Raw genomic sequence first — 22,051 nt, forward strand, 5'->3', positions numbered from 1 at the left:
GTTCACATGCTCTATAGACAACAGTTGGCTCGCTCTCCAGACAACATTTCACATGCTCTCTGTACGTGTAGGTATGTACGGCAGGACCAAATCAGAGAGATAGGTAGGAGCAAGCCCATGTAATGCTTTGTAGGTTAGCAGTTAGCATGCTCTCTAGACAGCAGTTGGCTCGCTCTCTTGGCATGCTCTCTAGATAACCGTTCACATGCTCTCTAGACAACCATTCACATGCTCTCTAGACAACAGTTAGCATGCTCTCTAGACAGCAGTTGGCTCGCTCTCTAGACAACAGTTGGCGTGCTCTCTAGACAACAGTTGGCATGCTCTCTAGACAACAGTTGGAATGCTCTCTAGACAACAGTTGGCGTGCTCTCTAGACAACAGTTGGCATGCTCTCTAGACAACAGTTCACGTGCTCTCTAGACAACAGTTCTTGTGCTCTCTAGACAACCGTTCACATGCTCTCTAGACAACAGTTGGCGTGCTCTCTAGACAACAGTTCACATGCTCTCTAGACAACAGTTGGCGCGCTCTCTAGACAACAGTTGGCGCGCTCTCTAGACAACAGTTCACATGCTTTCTAGACAACAGTTGGCGCGCTCTCTAGACAACAGTTCACATGCTCTCTAGACAACAGTTCACATGCTCTCTAGACAACAGTTCATGTGCTCTCTAGACAACCGTTCACATGCTCTCTAGACAACAGTTGGCGTGCTCTCTAGACAACAGTTCACATGCTATCTAGACAACAGTTGGCGCGCTCTCTAGACAACAGTTGGCGCGCTCTCTAGACAACAGTTGGCATGCTCTCTAGACAACAGTTGGCATGCTCTCTAGACAACAGTTGGCGTGCTCTCTAGACAACAGTTGGCATGCTCTCTAGACAACAGTTCACGTGCTCTCTAGACAACAGTTCTTGTGCTCTCTAGACAACCGTTCACATGCTCTCTAGACAACAGTTGGCGTGCTCTCTAGACAACAGTTCACATGCTCTCTAGACAACAGTTGGAATGCTCTCTAGACAACAGTTGGCGTGCTCTCTAGACAACAGTTGGCGTGCTCTCTAGACAACAGTTCACATGCTTTCTAGACAACAGTTGGCGCGCTCTCTAGACAACAGTTCACATGCTCTCTAGACAACAGTTCATGTGCTCTCTAGACAACCGTTCACATGCTCTCTAGACAACAGTTGGCGTGCTCTCTAGACAACAGTTCACATGCTCTCTAGACAACAGTTGGCGCGCTCTCTAGACAACAAGTTGGCGCGCTCTCTAGACAACAGTTGGCGCGCTCTCTAGACAACAGTTGGCATGCTCTCTAGACAACAGTTTGGCGCGCTCTCTAGACAAAAGTTGGCGCGCTCTCTAGACAACAGTTGGCATGCTCTCTAGACAACAGTTGGCATGCTCTCTAGACAACAGTTGGCGTGCTCTCTAGACAACAGTTGGCATGCTCTCTAGACAACAGTTGGCGTGCTCTCTAGACAACAGTTGGCATGCTCTCTAGACAACAGTTCACGTGCTCTCTAGACAACAGTTCTTGTGCTCTCTAGACAACCGTTCACATGCTCTCTAGACAACAGTTGGCGTGCTCTCTAGACAACAGTTGGCGCGCTCTCTAGACAACAGTTGGCATGCTCTCTAGACAACAGTTTGGCGCGCTCTCTAGACAAAAGTTGGCGCGCTCTCTAGACAACAGTTGGCATGCTCTCTAGACAACAGTTGGCATGCTCTCTAGACAACAGTTGGCGTGCTCTCTAGACAACAGTTGGCATGCTCTCTAGACAACAGTTGGCGTGCTCTCTAGACAACAGTTGGCATGCTCTCTAGACAACAGTTGGCGCGCTCTCCAGACAACAGTTGGCGCGCTCTCTAGACAACAAGTTGGCGCGCTCTCTAGACAACAGTTGGCGCACTCTCTAGACAACAGTTGGCGCGCTCTCTAGACAACAAGTTGGCGCGCTCTCTAGACAACAGTTGGCATGCTCTCTAGACAACAGTTGGCGCGCTCTCTAGACAACAAGTTGGCGCGCTCTCTAGACAACAGTTGGCGCTCTCTAGACAACAGTTGGCATGCTCTCTAGACAACAGTTGGCATGCTCTCTAGACAACAGTTGGCATGCTTTCTAGACAACAGTTGGCATGCTCTCTAGACAACAGTTGGCATTACTTGCATAAAAACTGTGGATGAAAACATAGGGAGCCTGGCTGTGGGTCTCACCATGCACCAATAGGCTGGCTAGGTGTGTGTGTGTGTGTGTGTGTGTGTGTGTGTGTGTGTGTGTGTGTGTGTGTGTGTGTGTGTGTGTGTGTGTGTGTGTGTGTGTGTGTGTGTGTGTGTGTGTGTGTGTGTGTGTGTGTGTGTGTTAGCGGGGTGGGGCTCTGTGAGTGTGTGTGTGCATGCTTTCACAATAAGCTCTCAATGTCTCACCTCAGAATTAGAATTAGACGTTAAGGCAGGGGTTCGCACAACCCCATTTAGATATCTGAAAATTCTCACAAACCCACCCATGTACAAAAAAAAAAGGAATTTTAACAGACAATTGTTACTTTTTTATTTGGGGCTATGGCAGTCAATTGAAAAACATTTGAACAGTATTTCTGTTGTCAACCTAACTCACCATGACATATTTTTAATGTGGGGCGATGACAGGCAGTTGAAAATGAGTCTGACATGATGCCTAGGAACTTCTCTAAGTCAGGGGGCGTGGTCGACAGTGTGCATCTAATTTCTGCTGTTGCATCCAACCTGGATCGATATTTGGCTTTAATGCAGACGAGAGCACCGCAGATATGAGCTGGCGAAGGGTAGTCTACCATTAGTTTTATGGTGCTTTCAAGACAACTGGGAACTCTGAAAATACATTACTTATCTTTAGGGAACAAAAACTCCTCCGTGTGACCCGTGAATGTGTTGTCTGCTGCATTCAGTCACATGACAGCTCGAGCCAGGATCACAGTCAAATGGATTGGGAAGTAGGTCAGTACCAACGTGCTCTTCCAAGCGTTGGATGTGAGCAGTCATCACTCTTTTAGGACACTTAATGATGCTGTTTTCTGTTATTTTCTTTTCGTTACACAGAAAGTCAACCAAGTCTGTTTTTTTTACATCCATTGTGAATGACAACAGTTCCTCTCTCAATGCAAAAATATATCCTACACTCCCCCTCGATAACCACCAGGCCTTGGTGTGAAATAGAACATTGTCATGCTCTGATCCCATATCTCCACATAGTTTTGCAACAGGCGGTGCAGTGGATGTGATTTGATGTAGTTTACAATTGAAGTTACCTGCTGCAGTATATCTCTGAGTTCTGTGCTCAGCTCTTTTGCCGCTAGTTGCTCTCGGTGTATCGTACAATGTGTCCATATGGCAGAGGCAGACACATTCAGAACTAGCAGGCAGAGGCCTGCCCTCTGTCCCGCCATGGATGGAGCCCCATCTGTGCAAAAGAACCCACCATTCAATCCCATGGAATCTGTTTTTGTCAATATAGTCACGCAGCACACTATGCCGTTTTATGCTCGAGAATCGTGAGACTGAACAATATGTCAATGCATGGGCATCTCTGCCCACACAGCTAATGTCCATTTGGAGAGCATAAGCTGGGGTGTGTTTTTGAGTCGTCCAGTCATAGTTTCCTCTTGATTGCTTTTAATAGCATACATTCTTCGTTTAACAGTGTTATCTGACAAAGGTAGTCATGTGAGTTTCTGTGCCTCTGCCTCCCCACACATAGTTTTCACCGTATCATTTGCGTCCAGTAATATCAAAGTCTCTGCAATAGTGTAGTTTCATAGCGTAGCAGGCCTAGCCTTTCACCGTGGGAATGATTCAAGTGCAACGCTCAAGTGAGCCCTTTTCCTGTGATCTAAGGGTGCTCTCTGGTTGAATTTGATATTTTATATATGAATCGTTATCACTTCTATTTTTAAGGTTAACCACATTACGATGATTTTGAAATGTGCAAAGACAATATTATAATATCTATATATTTTTGTATAAAAAAAAAGCAAAAAAATAAACATCCCTTTTTCAGGACCATGTCTTTCAAAGATAATTCGTAAAAATCCAAATAACTTCACAGATCTTCATTATAAAGGGTTTAAAAACTGTTTCCCATGCTTGTTCAATAAACCATAAACAATTCATGAACATGCACCCTTCCTGCAGGCTCATCCTGACATGACCCTCCAGCATGACAATGCCACTAGCCATGCTGCTCGTTCTGTGCGTGATTTCCTACAAGAAAGGAATGTCAGTGTTCTGCCATGGCCAGCAAAGAGCCCGGATCTCAATCCCATTGAGCACGTCTGGGACCTGTTGGATCGGAGGGTGAGGGCTACGACCATTCCCCCCAGAAATGTCTGGGAACTTGCAGGTGCCTTGGTGGAAGAGTGGGGTAACATCTCACAGCAAGAACTGGCAAATCTGGTGCAGTCCATGAGGAGATGCACTGCAGTACTTAATGCATTGGAGCTAGGTTAGGAAGGACACTGTACCACTCATTGATATTAATAGAGTTGTTTTTGGTATTTACCCAGATGGTTTTGCAGACAATTAATTGAATTTGCTGACAATTCCAGCCTGCTCTATTGAATAATTATTAGGACCACGATGACCTGCTCTTAGAGGACTTTGTGAAATGGTGTGATGATTCTGTTGCTTAGTTCCAAAGGTTTTGTGGATTGATGAGGAAAATGTGTGTTCTTGTGGAACTACACATCTCACATGGAAAAAGACTACATCTCCCAATAGCCCATGTGGCCTGGCAGGAAATATGTGTGTTTTTTTGGGGGGGGGAGATAGCTGGCAGCAGGTTCTGACTGGAGGGAGTATAGCTATGACCGGAATTAACTTTTTTGTAGCAGGTTAGGAGAATTAACGTGGCAGGTTAGGAGACTTAGGTTGAAGTTAGGAAAAGGGTTGGGTTAAGGGTTAGCTAAAATGCTCTCCTAACTTGCTACGACAAGTAACTTCCAGTCGTATCTGCACTCCCTCTAGTCACAACTCTGGCAGCTCTTCCTGATTGGGGGACTATTCTATGCAAGTCTGTTGGGCCAGCTACAGTTGGTGGATTCATACTGGAGGCAGAATGGGATGTGATTAGCCAACCTATGGCATGGCTACTGGGTTGGATATCTTATCAGAATATGTTTCATAATAGTTTAGGTCTGGTAGTTTCAGTGAGGCTGATGAGTAAGTGCTATATTAATATGGTCTTGAGATAAAACAGGTCCAACAGTCTGACTCTTCTCTGCTGTAGCCTTGAGTGGAGAAATACTATTTCAAACCAGCTGTGATCCCATTGATCTAGTCATTTAACATAAGTACTTTCCTTTGTATGACAAGATCATGTTCATACTGTATGCAGAAAGCTGTTATACAGTATGTCAAACTCGAATGATGGTACTCTGGTGTAGAAAGCTTGCATTCTACTATAGAAATCTGGTGTTCTACTAAAACCGGGCATTCTAGTATAGACAGATTGTGATCAACAATAGAAAGCGAGCTGCTGCTCATTTTAGAAACACACCAGAATAGAAAGCTGCTGTTGTAGGCTACTGTGCAAAACTGGTGTTCAAGAATTCTAATATAGAAAGATATATGTGGAAATATGGTGTTCTGCTATAGAAATCTGGTGTTCTGCGATAGAAATATGTTATTTTGCTATAGAAATCTGGTGTTCTACTATAGAAATCTGGTGTTCTACTATAGAAATCTGGTGTTCTGCTATAGAAATATGTTATTTTGCTATAGAAATCTGGTGTTCTGCTATAGAAATCTGGTGTTCTACTATAGAAATATGTTATTTTGCTATAGAAATCTGATGTTCTGCTATAGAAATCTGGTGTTCTACTATAGAAATCTGGCGTTCTACTATATAAATCTGGTGTTCTCCTATAGAAATCTGGTGTTCTACAATAGAAATATGTTATTTTGCTATAGAAATCTGGTGTTCTGCTCTAGAAATCTGGTGTTCTACTATAGAAATATGTTATTTTGCTATAGAAATCTGATGTTCTGCTATAGAAATCTGGTGTTCTACTATAGAAATCTGGTGTTCTACTATATCAATCTGGTGTTCTCCTATAGAAATCTGGTGTTCTACAATATAAATATGTTATTTTGCTATAGAAATCTGGTGTTCTACTATAGAAATCTGGTGTTCTGCTATAGAAATCTGGTGTTCTGCTATAGAAATCTGGTGTTCTGCTATAGAAATCTGGTGTTCTGCTATAGAAATCTGGTGTTCTACTATAGAAATCTGGTGTTCTGCTATAGAAATCTGGTGTTCTACTCTAGAAATCTGGTGTTCTGCTATAGAAATCTGATGTTCTGCTATAGAAATCTGGTGTTCTGCTATAGAAATCTGGTGTTCTACTATAGAAATCTGGTGTTCTACAATATAAATATGTTATTTTGCTATAGAAATCTGGTGTTCTGCTATAGAAATCTGGTGTTCTACTATAGAAATCTGGTGTTCTACTATAGAAATATGTTATTTTGCTATAGAAATCTGGTGTTCTGCTATAGAAATCTGGTGTTCTACTATAGAAATCTGGTGTTCTGCTATAGAAATCTGGTGTTCTACTATATAAATCTGGTGTTCTACTATATAAATCTGGTGTTCTCCTATAGAAATCTGGTGTTCTACAATAGAAATATGTTATTTTGCTATAGAAATCTGGTGTTCTGCTATAGAAATCTGGTGTTCTACTATAGAAATCTGGTGTTCTCCTATAGAAATCTGGTGTTCTACAATAGAAATATGTTATTTTGCTATAGAAATCTGGTGTTCTGCTATAGAAATCTGGTGTTCTACTATAGAAATATGTTATTTTGCTATAGAAATCTGGTGTTCTGCTATAGAAATCTGGTGTTCTACTATAGAAATCTGGTGTTCTCCTATAGAAATCTGGTGTTCTACAATAGAAATATGTTATTTTGCTATAGAAATCTGGTGTTCTACTATAGAAATCTGATGTTCTGCTATAGAAATCTGGTGTTCTACTATATAAATCTGGTGTTCTACTATATAAATCTGGTGTTCTACTATAGAAATCTGGTGTTCTACTATAGAAATCTGATGTTCTGCTATATAAATCTGGTGTTCTACTATAGAAATCTGGTGTTCTACTATAGAAATCTGATGTTCTGCTATATCAATCTGGTGTTCTATAGAAATATGTTATTCTTTTATAGAAAACTGGTGTTCTGTTATAGAAATCTGGTGTTCTACTATAGAAATCTGGTGTTCTATAGAAATATGTTATTCTTCTATAGAAATCTGGTGTTCTACTATAGAAATCTGGTGTTCTACTATAGAAATCTGGTGTTCGGCTATAGAAATCTGGTGTTCTACTATAGAAATCTGGTGTTCTGCTATAGAAATCTGGTGTTCTGCTATAGAAATCTGGTGTTCTCCTATAGAAATCTGGTGTTCTACTATAGAAATCTGGTGTTCTGCTATAGAAATCTGGTGTTCTACAATAGAAATCTGATGTTCTGCTATAGAAATCTGGTGTTCTGCTATAGAAATCTGGTGTTCTACTATAGAAATCTGGTGTTCTACTATAGAAATCTGGTGTTCTACTATAGAAATCTGATGTTCTGCTATATAAATCTGGTGTTCTACTATAGAAATCTGGTGTTCTGCTATAGAAACCTGGTGTTCTCCTATAGAAATCTGGTGTTCTACTATAGAAATATGTTATTTTGCTCTAGAAATCTGGTGTTCTGCTATAGAAATCTGGTGTTCTGCTATAGAAATCTGGCGTTCTACTATAGAAATCTGGTGTTCTACTATATAAATCTGGTGTTCTGCTATAGAAATCTGGTGTTCTACTATAGAAATCTGGTGTTCTACTATATAAATCTGGTGTTCTGCTATAGAAATCTGGTGTTCTACTATAGAAATCTGGTGTTCTACTATAGAAATCTGGTGTTCGGCTATGGAAATCTGGTGTTCTACTATAGAAATCTGGTGTTCTGCTATAGAAATCTGGTGTTCTACTATAGAAATCTGGTGTTCTACTATAGAAATCTGATGTTCTGCTATATAAATCTGGTGTTCTACAATAGAAATCTGGTGTTCTACTATAGAAATCTGGTGTTCTACTATAGAAATCTGGTGTTCTGCTATAGAAATCTGGTGTTCTACTATAGAAATCTGGTGTTCTACTATAGAAATCTGATGTTCTGCTATATAAATCTGGTGTTCTACTATAGAAATCTGGTGTTCTACTATAGAAATCTGATGTTCTGCTATATAAATCTGGTGTTCTACAATAGAAATATGTTATTTTGCTCTAGAAATCTGGTGTTCTGCTATAGAAATCTGGTGTTCTGCTATATAAATCTGGTGTTATGCTATATAAATCTGGTGTTCTACTATATAAATCTTGTGTTATGCTATATAAATCTGGTGTTCTATAGAAATATGTTATTATTTTATAGAAAACTGGTGTTCTGTTATATAAATCTGGTGTTCTACTATAGAAATCTGGTGTTCTGCTATAGAAATCTGGTGTTCGACTATAGAAATCTGATGTTCTGCTATAGAAATCTGGTGTTCTACTATATAAATCTGATGTTCTGCTATATAAATCTGGTGTTCTACTATATAAATCTGGTGTTCTACTATAGAAATCTGATGTTCTGCTATAGAAATCTGGTGTTCTACTATAGAAATATGTTATTTTGCTCTAGAAATCTGGTGTTCTTCTATAGAAATCTGGTGTTCTGCTATAGAAATCTGGTGTTCTACTATAGAAATCTGGTGTTCTGCTATAGAAATCTGGTGTTCTACTATAGAAATCTGGTGTTCTGCTATAGAAATATGTTATTTTGCTATAGAAATCTGGTGTTCTACTATAGAAATATGGTGTTCTGCTATAGAAATCTGGTGTTCTACTATAGAAATCTGGTGTTCTGCTATAGAAATCTGGTGTTCTACTATAGAAATCTGGTGTTCTGCTATAGAAATATGTTATTTTGCTATAGAAATCTGGTGTTCTACTATAGAAATCTGGTGTTCTACTATAGAAATCTGATGTTCTGCTATATAAATCTGGTGTTCTACTATATAAATCTGGTGTTCTACTATATAAACCTGGTGTTCTACTATAGAAATCTGGTGTTCTACTATAGAAATCTGATGTTCTGCTATATAAATCTGGTGTTATGCTATATCAATCTGGTGTTCTACTATATAAATCTGGTGTTCTACTATATAAATCTGGTGTTCTACTATAGAAATCTGGTGTTCTACTATAGAAATCTGATGTTCTGCTATATAAATCTGGTGTTCTACTATAGAAATCTGGTGTTCTATAGAAATATGTTATTCTTCTATAGAAATCTGGTGTTCAACTATAGAAATCTGGTGTTCTACTCTAGAAATCTGGTGTTCTACTCTAGAAATCTGGTGTTCTACTATAGAAATCTGGTGTTCTACTATAGAAATCTGGTGTTCTGCTATAGAAATCTGGTGTTCTATAGAAATATGTTATTTTGCTATAGAAATCTGGTGTTCTACTATAGAAATCTGGTGTTCTACTCTAGAAATCTGGTGTTCTACTATAGAAATCTGGTGTTCTACTATAGAAATCTGGTGTTCTGCTATAGAAATCTGGTGTTCTATAGAAATATGTTATTTTGCTATAGAAATCTGGTGTTCTACTATAGAAATCTGGTGTTCTGCTATATAAATCTGGTGTTCTACAATAGAAAAATGTTATTCTTCTATATAAATCTGGTGTTCTACTATAGAAATCTGGTGTTCTACAATAGAAATATGTTATTCTTCTATATAAATCTGGTGTTCTACTATAGAAATCTGGTGTTCTACAATAGAAATATGTTATTCTTCTACATACATCTGGTGTTCTACTATATAAATCTGGTGTTCTACTATATAAATCTGGTGTTCTACTATTGAAAGCTGGTGTTCTTTAGAAATGTGTTATTCTTCTATAGAAATCTGGTGTTCTGCTATAGAAATCTGGCGTTCTGCTATAGAAATTGGGTGTTCTACTAGTGCTGTGGTGGGTAGGTGGCAGCATGCTGCTTGGTCTGTATAGTAACTGGTCTCTGTGGAAACTGCAGAGCGAGAGACAGACAGACAGACAGACTGCATGCTTAGTGATGAGGAGCGGGGAAATGCAAGAGGAAGTGATATCATTTCCGTTGTGGAGGGAAGGGGAAGATTAGGGGGAAACAAAGGCAGGGATTATCTCTGCACAGGGCTATAATAGCACTACGCACACAGCCTCTGCAGAACGGGCCCGCCACAGGTCTCTTTGGACCACAGAACAGAGACCGGGTCTCCCAACCACACCCGCAGGGTCTTTCTCCCATCCACGCACTTCCTCATTCCAAGCCAGCTCAGAAGAACTACAATGCTCAGCTGCATATGGGAGAGCAACCAGGGACCTGGGATTAAGGGTCATTATTTCTCCTCATTATTGACCTTCATATTGTTGTGTCTCTCTGAGGAGAGAACAGTATGGTCATGTTATCACTGTCCTCTCAGCACAGGAATCAGAACTTCACATTGGATGTATCTCATTATAGGGCTTAGTCTAATTAGGAGAACATACATGACAAATGCCAATGCGTGAGGTCCACATCAATGCTGTGTTCCCACTTGCATTCATTTCAAAGGTGTACAGTACAATGATGCAATCATGTACAGTACAAATATTTTTATTGTTTTATTTCACCTTTATTTAACCAGGTAGGGTAGTTGAGAACACCTTTATTTAACCAGGTAGGCTAGTTGAGAACACCTTTATTTAACCAGGTAGGCTAGTTGAGAACACCTTTATTTAACCAGGTAGGCTAGTTGAGAACACCTTTATTTAACCAGGTAGGCCAGTTGAGAACAAGTTCTCATTTACAACTGCGACCTGGCCAAGATAAAGCATAGCAGTGTGAACAGACAACACAGAGTTACACATGGAGTAAACAATTAACAAGTCAATAACACAGTAGAGAAAAAAAAGGAAAGAAAAGAGTCTATATACATTGTGTGCAAAAGGCATGAGGAGGTAGGCGAATAATTACAATTTTGCAGATTAACACTGGAGTGATAAATGATCAGATGGTCATGTACAGGTAGAGATACTGGTGTGCAAAAGAGCAGAAAAGTAAATGAATATAAACAGTATGGGGATGAGGTAGGTAAATTGGGTGGGCTATTTACCGATAGACTATGTACAGCTGCAGCGATCGGTTAGCTGCTCAGATAGCAGATGTTTGAAGTTGGTGAGGGAGATAAAAGTCTCCAACTTCAGCGATTTTTGCAATTCGTTCCAGTCACAGGCAGCAGAGAACTGGAACGAAAGGCGGCCAAATGAGGTGTTGGCTTTAGGGATGATCAGTGAGATACACCTGCTGGAGCGCGTGCTACGGGTGGGTGTTGCCATCGTGACCAGTGAACTGAGATAAGGCGGAGCTTTACCTAGCATGGACTTGTAGATGACCTGGAGCCAGTGGGTCTGGCGATGAGTATGTAGCGAGGGCCAGCCAACTAGAGCATACAGGTCGCAGTGGTGGGTGGTATAAGGTGCTTTAGTAACAAAATGGATGGCACTGTGATAAACTGCATCCAGTTTGCTGAGTAGAGTATTGGAAGCTATTTTGTAAATGACATCGCCGAAATCGAGGATCGGTAGGATAGTCAGTTTTACTAGGGTAAGTTTGGCGGCGTGAGTGAAGGAGGCTTTGTTGCGGAATAGAAAGCCGACTAGAAGGGTCCATGAATGCATCATTGTACTGTACACAATATACTTCTCTGTTCTTCTCAGAGAGTAATCGATGATTGATTTATTAATTGACAGTATTTTTTTTAACACTTTAAGTGGCTGGAAATAGTCTAGGGTTAGATTTAGACCAAGTTAGAGGAGGGGTAAAACCCTGCTGATAGGTAGAAAGTAAGACAGATGGAGAGAAAGTGACAGGTTATGTACGGCATATGATGGAGGACAAAGCAGGAGGAAGAGATAAAATAATGGGGGAGACAGAAAGAGAGAGAAAGAGTTAGTCTGAGATGTTTTAAATTCTGGAGCTGAAAGTCCCTCCATCTGTGGTGGTGGTTGTGGGACTGAGTGATTTCTATGATTGACCATAATCCCAGCCCAGTGCTAGAAGAGAGACAGACATAATGGACTCTCTCTGCAGACGGACTGCACTCACTCTAACAGGCTCAACTGGCTGGCTGCTGAGGAGGACCACTGGTCCAGTCAGACTGGAGCTTCTCCCCCTACTGGACACAGGGTGATAGGACTCAGGCAAAATACTGCTGACCAACTGGTAGATTTAACCTTATGTGACGGAAGTGTCTGAATGCTCACTTGGTCACTGGTAAGATTGACAGGCAGGAAGTCAGAGCAGACTTGTTTTTGGGGCTTTGCTAACTGCAGATGTCACTGTGGGGATGTTATCGAACCACCTTTAGCAGTCATGCACAGTGTTAAGGGCCCTATGTTATTGCAGACTACTGTATGTCAGCCAGACACAGTGTTTAGAGGTCAATAAACAGGTGTTGAGTGCCGCAATACACTGCCGCCGCAATCACACGGACTAAACACAGTGTGTTTTGTTGAGTGGTCTGTGTAGTGTTGTTTTTCGAGTGCCCTCGAGATCAACCCGGAGAACAATGTGTTGTGCTGAGTGCCCTTATTGTCACACAGGCCGGCTGAGTGGAGGTCTGGACTGGAGGACCCTAACTCACTGCAGAAATCAAACAGGCGGGTGGGCGGGGCAGGCGTTACGGTGTGGTGTGTCGTTTAGTGGGCTCAACACAGCATGACATGGCTGGACCCTGGTATGCTGTCATTCCTCCTAAAATAACACAACTTTGAGTGATTAAACCACTCTCCTCTGGAACAGAGCAAATAGAACAGTTAGGAATATTAAATGTGCTAATCGCCTCTCACTGAGCTTTTCATTATGGCTTTTAAGTTCCACAAGTTTAGAAGTGAGAGAGAGACAGAGAGATAGAGAGAGAGAGATCGTGAGAGAGAGATCCTCGGATCCGCCAGGCTTGCAGTAACATCACAGACAAGGACTGAACAAACAGCTCTGATGATCCATCCACCTCTTGTACAGTACAGTAATACTGTCAGCTAGTCGATTATATAGTGTGAACGGTTGGAGATGTATAGCTGCAGTAAAGCACTCTGTTGGACAGCACACAGTGTTTCTACTGCTTGACCTTGTCTGTAGCATCACCATCAGGGATATAGATGGTGTTAGAGACATTAAAGCAGTGATGGACTGCTGGACTGTGCTGTGTTACAGTAGTTAGACTGGGTCCATGTCTCTGTACTGTGTGGGCCGGCCTGTGCTGTACTGGTCTTATCTGTTCTGTACTGTTCTGATCTCACTATGCTCATCCAGCTGCACTAAGTGGCTTGGCTCCAGCCACCAACATAGATTATATATATATCCGTCTCTCAGTCTGATTCATGGTCTGTTTGTGTAGCCCATTCATTTGGGCCAACACACAGTAAGGAGAGACACATGAAGACACATGGCTGTATTGGAGCAGGGAGGTACTACTTTAAACTGCTAGAGGAGAGATACGGCCCAGAGACATGGAGCCTTACTGAGAGACTGTAAAAACACAATATTGAAGAAGAAGCCAGAGAAACAGACGACTGAGGAAGAAGCCAGAGAAACAGACGACTGAGGAAGAAGCCAGAGAAACAGACGACTGAGGAAGAAGACAGAGAAACAGACGACTGAGGAAGAAGCCAGAGAAGCAGACGACTGAGGAAGAAGCCAGAGAAACAGACGACTGAGGAAGAAGCCAGAGAAACAGACGACTGAGGAAGAAGCCAGAGAAACAGACGACTGAGGAAGAAGACAGAGAAACAGACGACTGAGGAAGAAGCCAGAGAAACAGACGACTGAGGAAGAAGACAGAGAAACAGACGACTGAGGAAGAAGCCAGAGAAACAGACGACTGAGGAAGAAGCCAGAGAAAAAGACGACTGAGGAAGAAGCCAGAGAAACAGACGACTGAGGAAGAAGCCAGAGAAACAGATGACTGAGGAAGAAGCCAGAGACAGACGACTGAGGAAGAAGCCAGAGACAGACGACTGAGGAAGAAGCCAGAGACAGACGACTAAGGAAGTAGCCAGAGAAACAGACGACTGAGGAAGAAGCCAGAGAAACAGATGACTGAGGAAGAAGCCAGAGAAACAGACGACTGAGGAAGAAGCCAGAGAAACAGATGACTGAGGAAGAAGCCAGAGAAACAGATGACTGAGGAAGAAGACAGATCATCAGGAAGGAAGGACAGAGAAGGAGGGAGGAACCATTCTTCATATGCAGTGTCATGGCCTACATTTGTATTTCCTCATTCATCATGATTCATGTCCTCTTCTCCTTTTTATAATTTCCGTCTCCTTGAAGAGACGTCACAGATAGACAGAGACGTATTGACGGACTACCACCGTTTGGCATTGAAAGGTCCCACTTTAGAAAAACAAGAACTCGTAAAGGCTTTATATCTTCCTGAGCATTCACAAATCATTTACAGTATATGCAAAGTCATACTATACATGAAGGGTGAGACAAAAGGTTCTCACTTAGATCTGTTATTGTTTTGCCATATGTGACATAGAGGGCTAACCCTTTAGTCATGTGTTCAGTTCTCAGGCCAATTCAGAGCAGTGTCGAATCTGGAAGTAATTGTTTAGCCAGCAGCACACTCCACTGTTGATCGCTAATTGAAAACTGTTGGATTACGAACACTCAAGAGTGCCCTTTAGCTAGGTTGACCCCTCCGTTGTATACACAACGCCACACTGTCACACAACTGAGGAAGTTTCCTTTAATGAACTTTGTGGTGATCATTTCATTAGACTAATTAGCTCTGCTGTATGTGTCATTGTTTCACTGGTTCACCTCATTAGTAGTGACTGAATAAAATCTACATTTCATTGTTTCTTAATATAATCCTCATTCAGGTGATTAAGACCCCTATGATCCTGGCATTCAGCTATTGTTTCACTAACAAGGTTAGTGATATCATAAACGGAGTAGGAGGGGCTAGGTCTGGCTAGCTGTGAGTGGGAGGGTCTTGGTGATGGGGGGCTCGGGGGGATGGACCTTCAGACAGAAATAGGACACTTCTTTCTCTAACGAGAGTTTATCACTGTCCGTCCTTTAGGAGAGAAGAAAATGTGCTTGGGGAATGTGGTCCCTTTGATGATGTACCAGAAATGAAAGTCCACTTAGTGGGAGTCTAAAAAGGGTTTGTCATTTTCTAGCCCAGGGACTGTGTGGCTGGCTGGCTGACTGACTGACTGGCTGGCTGCCTGACTGGCTGGGTGGATGACTGGTTGGCTGACTGGCTGGTTGACTGGCTGGTTGACTGGCTGATAGGGGACGCAAACCAGATATTTCCCTAGGGGGTTGAAGTGGGAACAGAGAGGAAACCTAGACACAGTACTGAGGCATGGTACCATGCAGACACAGGGAAGAGACTTGTCTCTTTAGAGACTCACTCTATTTTGCCATTGGGCGACGAGATATTGTCTGTCGCCCATAAGCCTCTACACATAGACAGTAATACTCCATGTTATAATCCCTGTGCAATTAATTATGTCAGACCTATATTATAACTATTAATAGTTATGAACCAAAATGCGAAAAACGTGCGGAGAATACGAAAATAAAGCAAGCAACGTTGCACTGAACCCCTTTAGCCACGAAAAGGCATTTGACAAAAATTCCTTGTCCTTTTGGTTTGGAGAAGTGACATTTTATTCAACATGTTCATGTTATTCAATGGCCCTCACCTTCTCCACTCCAAATGCTAACTGTATTACCCCTTGGAATAACACCGTTGTAATCACAGTTTTTTTCCAACACACTATAGCTAGCCTAAATGTGTCTGGCACCATTTTGCTACAGTACATGGTCTGAAATTGTAGTCATTTAGCTTGCGCCTTACAGAAATGAAATTCCCCTGACAGTTAGGAGAAATGTGTAAGCCCATTGAGGAGCATGCTGAGCTTGGCACCCGTCACTGCCTCTAGAATTATACAGTCTATGAACAGCACTTAGTTCACTTAGTGTTTTCCCTAGAGAACAGGTTGGCACACACACACAACCACACACTCTGACACCTACCCACTGAACCAGAGGAGCCTTTAACCCTGACCTCTGTATTAACCCTTGACCCTGACCTCTGCTTCATGTGTGTTTCCTGTATAGAGGCTGGCCAGGGAGGCGGAGCAGCTGCAGACAGATTTTCCCTGGCTGGACAGTATCAAGGTAAAGTTAGAACCTCCCTCTCTCTCGCACTCTCTCTCTCTCTTTCTCTCACCATTTCATCCATATTTCTACCCATCTCTCGCACTCTATCTGTCTCTTCATATTTACATTTATCCACCAAAGTAACACAACCTGTATTTTGTTGTCTTTTAAATGTCAATGCTATCAGAATTACAGGCACATGTACACACTCACATGCACCACCCAGAGTGAAGATGTTTTATGTATGTTTGAGCATTTGATAATGTCCCACGGCCTGTTTGTACATAATGGTGAATCTGTGTTGTGCGTGTAAGGCCAAAGCAGGTTGAACGGTGTATTTTACAACACCTGACCTTTAAAACAGCAGAACACCACTCCCTGTTAATGTCTACATCTCAGAACGTTCAGTGTTTACTTGGCTTGTGTTTTGTGTGTGTTTGGTGTGTGTTTTTGGTGCGTTTGTGTGTGTATCTGTATGTGTCTGTTTGTGTGTGTGCTCCACTCATTCTCAGATTTACAAACACACAGATGCCCCCATATATATACACACACACACTCATTCTCACATCCATCACAAGATACAACAGCGGGGAGTGTGTGTGTGTGTATCTTCTGTCTCCAGGGATACGAGCTAGCTGTCATGGTACACTTCCCACAAATTGATTTTTAACCCCTCGCCTCCCAGGGGATATTTGAGAATAGGCTTTAACTGATTTTAAACAAATTATTATGAGCCATACTTCCCAGCGAAGTCCATTTTTATTCATGGTCGCTTACACTGAAGCTGAAGTTTGGGGGTGGCAGTGCCTGCACCTCTCTCCACCCGCTGTTCCCACCAACCCAGGGTGGTTCTGTCTGTCAGTGCATCTGTCCCCTTCGCTCAGGGCCGGGCAGGACTGATGCCTTCATCTCTGTCTGCCTGTGGCCAGCTGGTCAGCTTTAATGTTGCTCAATCGGATGTGTACCCATGCAGGTAGTTGCATTTGGGTCACAGTGCCCTCACACAGCACACCTGTTCATAGGTAACTGCATCCAATATGGTTTCACCGTCTCTTCAAGTGGAAAAGCCAGCTCTCTCCCTTTCCCACTCACTTCCTCTCTCTCCTCTCTCTCTCTTTCTCTCTCTCTCCCATTATCTCTACCTCATCCCTCTGTCTCTCTCCTTCTGTCTGACCCTCACCCCTTCCCCTCCCTCCACCGTTTTTTCATATCTGTCCATGTCTTTAATCAGCCATGAAAACAGTTAGAAAATATCATATTGTTGCAAATACTAATAATGTATTGGAGCTGATTTCATGTGCCTTTATAATTAGACCAGGTAATGAATCTAGGCAGGGGCGACTGGGAAACCATTAAAACACACTTGTTGTGAGGGGGAGAGGGGGAGGGAGGGGAGAGGCAGATATGCTTTTAGATTTGGTGTGCTTTTCTAATTTCCTTTTGGGTGAACACTCGACTGAATGACACTGTAATTAGATTAGGGGGGCATGATCTTTTGGCATATTAGGAACAGCGCAGAGCATCTTAAACTAACCGGTGGAGCAAGCTGTCAGACTCTGAGAGAATGGTGTTTATGTAAGACAGACAGTAGAATTTGTGTTTGTCTATGTCTGTGTGTGTGTGTGTGTGTGTGTGTGTGTGTGTGTGTGTGTGTTTACACTCTGCTACCTACCTGATCTGGCCCATCTTCTATGTTCAATAACACCGGAGACTTCATACGACTCAATGATATGGCTGTTCCCTCTTCCTCTGCACTGCTGCTGTCGCATCTGTTTCCGTAACGACAGACCACGCTTCTTTCTCCTTCCTATTGTAACTATGGCGATGGTGCCTGGGTTGGTAATATGATCACCCCGATGGTCCAACATTTTGACTTTTGGACTGTTGGTGGTCATAACACCTGTTGCGATGGTCGTTCAGGGTTTTAAATCCATTGGAATTAAATGGTGTGTGAAATAGACATTAAAGTGTTTGATTTCTCCTGATTTCTCAAGGTCATAGGTCATCCTATCTCAGCTCTGTCAGGGTCTCTTTCCAGACCATTCATTCGATTGTATTGTCTCTGGATGCATTCTTTCGGGTCTTTGCTTTTTAGTAGCAGGGCCCCAGGGCTAATGACTACAAGAACCAGCCCCTAAATCATTTCACATTACAGTCATATATACAGATGAAGTCGGAAGTTTACATACACCTTAGCCAAATACATTTAAACTCAGTTTTTCACAATTCCTGACATTTAATCCTAGTAAAAAGTCCCTGTCTTAGGTCAGTTATGATCACCACTTTATTTTAAGAATGTGAAATGTCAGAATAATTGTAGAGAGAATAATTTATTTCAGCTTTTATTTATTTTATCACATTCCCAGTGGGTCAATTAGTATTTGGTAGCATTGCCTTTAAATTGTTTAACTTGGGTCAAATGTTTCGGGTAGCCTTCCACAAGCTTCCCACTATAAGTTTGGTGAATTTTGGCCCATTCCTCCTGACAGAGCTGGTGTAACTGAGTCAGATTTGTAGGCCTCCTTGCTCGCATGCTTTTTCAGTTCTGCCCACAAATTTTCTATGGGATTGAGTTCAAGGCTTTGTGATGGCCACTCCAATACCTTGACCTTGTTGTCCTTAAGCCATTTTGCCACAACTTTGGATGTATGCTTGCGGTCATTGTCCATTTGGAAGACCCATTTGCGACCAAGCTTTAACTTCCTGACTGATGTCTTGAGATGTTGCTTCACTATATCCACATAATTTTCCTCCCTCACGATGCCATCTATTTTGTGAAGTGCACCAGTCCCTCCTGCAGCAAAGCACCCCACAACATGATGCTGCCACCCCCGTGCTTCGTGGTTGGGATGGTATTCTTCGGCTTGCAAGCCTCCCCCTTTTTCCTCCGAACACAACAATGGTCATTATGGCCAAACAGTTCTATTTATGTTTCATCAGACCAGAGGACATTTCTCCAAAAAGTACAATCTTTGTTCCCATGTGCAGTTGCAAATCGTAGTCTGGCTTTTTTATGGCAGTTTTGGAGCAGTGTCTTCTTCCTTGCTGAGTGGCCTTTCAGGTTATGTCGATATAGGACTCATTTTACTGTGGATATCAATACTTTTGTACCTGTTTCCTCCAGCATCTTCACAGGGTCCTTTGCTGTTGTTCTGGGATTGAATTGCACTTTTCGCCCCAAAGTACGTTCATCTCTAGGAGACAAAACGAGTCTCCTTCCTGAGTGGTATGACGGCTGCGTGGTCCCATGGTGTTTATACTTGCGTACTATTGTTTGTACAGATGAACATGGGACCTTCAGGCGTTTAGAAATTGCACCCAAGGATAAACCAGACTTGTGGAGGTCTACATTTCTTTTCTGAGGTCTTGGCTGATTTCTGTTGATTTTACCATGATGTCAAGCAAAGAGACACTGAGTTTGAAGGTAGACCTTGAAATACATCCACAGGTACACTTCCAATTGACTCAAATGATGTCAATTATTTTGAATTTTCTAAGCTGTTTAAAAGGTACAAGTCAACTTAGTGTATGTAAACTTCTGACCCACTGGAATTGTGATACAGTGAATTATAAGTGAAAGAATCTGTCTGTAAACAATTGTTGTAAAAATGACTCATGCACAAAGTAGATGTCCTAACCGACTTGCCAAAACTATAGTTTGTTAACAAGACATTTGTGGAGTGGTTGAAAAACGAGTTTTAATGACTCCAACCTACGTTAATGTAACTTCCCGACTTCAACTGTATATATACACACTACCGTTCAAAAGTTTATTGTCACTCAGAAATGTACTTGTTTTTAAAATAACATCAAATTGATCAGAAATACAGTGTAGACATTGTTAATGTTGGAAATTACGTTTGTAGCTGGAAACGGCAGATTTTTTATGGTTGCAGTCTTACAATGCTGAATAATCCAAAAGGAGTAGGCAAGAGAATAGCCCTGGACAGGCAAAAGGTCAAAACCAGATCAGAGTTCAGAAGGTACAGAGTAGCAGAAAGGTTTGTGGTCACGGCATGGCAGAAGGGTCAGGCAGGCAGAATGGTCAGGCAGGTTGAATGGTCAGGCAGGCGGGTACAGAGTCCAGAACAGGCAAGGGTCAAAACAGGGAGGACTAGAAAAAAGAGAATAGCAAAGGCAGGAGTACGGGAAAAGCGCTGTTTAACTTGGAACATACAAGATGAACTGGCACAGAGAGACAGGAAACACAGGGATAAATACACTGGCACAGAGAGACAGGAAACACAGGGATAAATAGACTGGCACAGAGAGACAGGAAACACAGGGATAAATACACTGGCACAGAGAGACAGGAAACACAGGGATAAATACACTGGTACAGAGAGACAGGAAACACAGGGATAAATACACTGGCACAGAGAGACAGGAAACACAGGGATAAATACACTGGTACAGAGAGGCAGGTAACACAGGGATAAATACACTGGCACAGAGAGACAGGAAACACAGGGATAAATACACTGGCACAGAGAGACAGGAAACACAGGGATAAATACACTGGTACAGAGAGACAGGTAACACAGGGATAAATACACTGGTACAGAGAGACAGGAAACACAGGGATAAATACACTGGTACAGAGAGACAGGAAACACAGGGATAAATACACTGGCACAGAGAGACAGGAAACACAGGGATAAATACACTGGCACAGAGAGACAGGAAACACAGGGATAAATACACTGGCACAGAGAGACAGGAAACACAGGGATAAATACACTGGCACAGAGAGACAGGAAACACAGGGATAAATACACTGGCACAGAGAGACAGGTAACACAGGGATAAATACACTGGCACAGAGAGACAGGAAACACAGGGATAAATACACTGGCACATAGAGACAGGAAACACAGGGATAAATACACTGGCACAGAGAGACAGGAAACACAGGGATAAATACACTGGCACATAGAGACAGGAAACACAGGGATAAATACACTGGCACAGAGAGACAGGAAACACAGGGATAAATACACTGGTACAGAGAGACAGGAAACACAGGGATAAATACACTGGTACAGAGAGACAGGAAAAACAGGGATAAATACACTGGCACAGAGAGACAGGAAACACAGGGATAAATACACTGGCACATAGAGACAGGAAACACAGGGATAAATACACTGGCACAGAGAGACAGGAAACACAGGGATAAATACACTGGCACAGAGAGACAGGAAACACAGGGATAAATACACTGGTACAGAGAGACAGGAAACACAGGGATAAATACACTGGCACAGAGAGACAGGAAACACAGGGATAAATACACTGGCACAGAGAGACAGGAAACACAGGGATAAATACACTGGCACAGAGAGACAGGAAACACAGGGATAAATACACTGGCACAGAGAGACAGGAAACACAGGGATAAATACACTGGTACAGAGAGACAGGAAACACAGGGATAAATACACTGGCACAGAGAGACAGGAAACACCGGGATAAATACACTGGCACAGAGAGACAGGAAACACAGGGATAAATACACTGGTACAGAGAGACAGGAAACACAGGGATATATACACTGGTATAGAGAGACAGGAAACACAGGGATAAATACACTGGGGAAAACAAGCGACACCTGGAGGGGGTGGAGACAATAACAAGGACAGGTGAAACAGATCAGGGTGTGACAGCAATTGACCATTCATGCCATTGAATAACATCTAATATATTTTATAGTATTTTTACATCTGGAATATACAATGTTGCTATGACTACAAGGCGCTCTTTGTAGAATAAC

At 42.2% G+C, this 22,051-nt stretch overlaps 1 protein-coding gene across 4 annotated transcripts in view; it reads left to right on the top strand.

Moving 5' to 3' along the window:
* Positions 1-22,051, top strand: part of LOC110493268 (voltage-dependent calcium channel subunit alpha-2/delta-2) — a 304,480-nt gene that overhangs the window by 139,968 nt on the left and 142,461 nt on the right. For all 4 annotated transcript variants that reach the window (XM_036948226.2, XM_036948227.2, XM_036948228.2 and 1 more), the window contains exon 4: positions 16,237-16,296. In XM_036948226.2, coding sequence (XP_036804121.1) covers positions 16,237-16,296 — 60 coding nt within the window. The remainder of the gene's footprint in view (positions 1-16,236; positions 16,297-22,051) is intronic.

This window comes from Oncorhynchus mykiss, chromosome 17 (assembly GCF_057628025.1).
Source record: "Oncorhynchus mykiss isolate SJ-2025 chromosome 17, ASM5762802v1, whole genome shotgun sequence".
Lineage (NCBI taxonomy): Eukaryota > Metazoa > Chordata > Actinopteri > Salmoniformes > Salmonidae > Oncorhynchus > Oncorhynchus mykiss.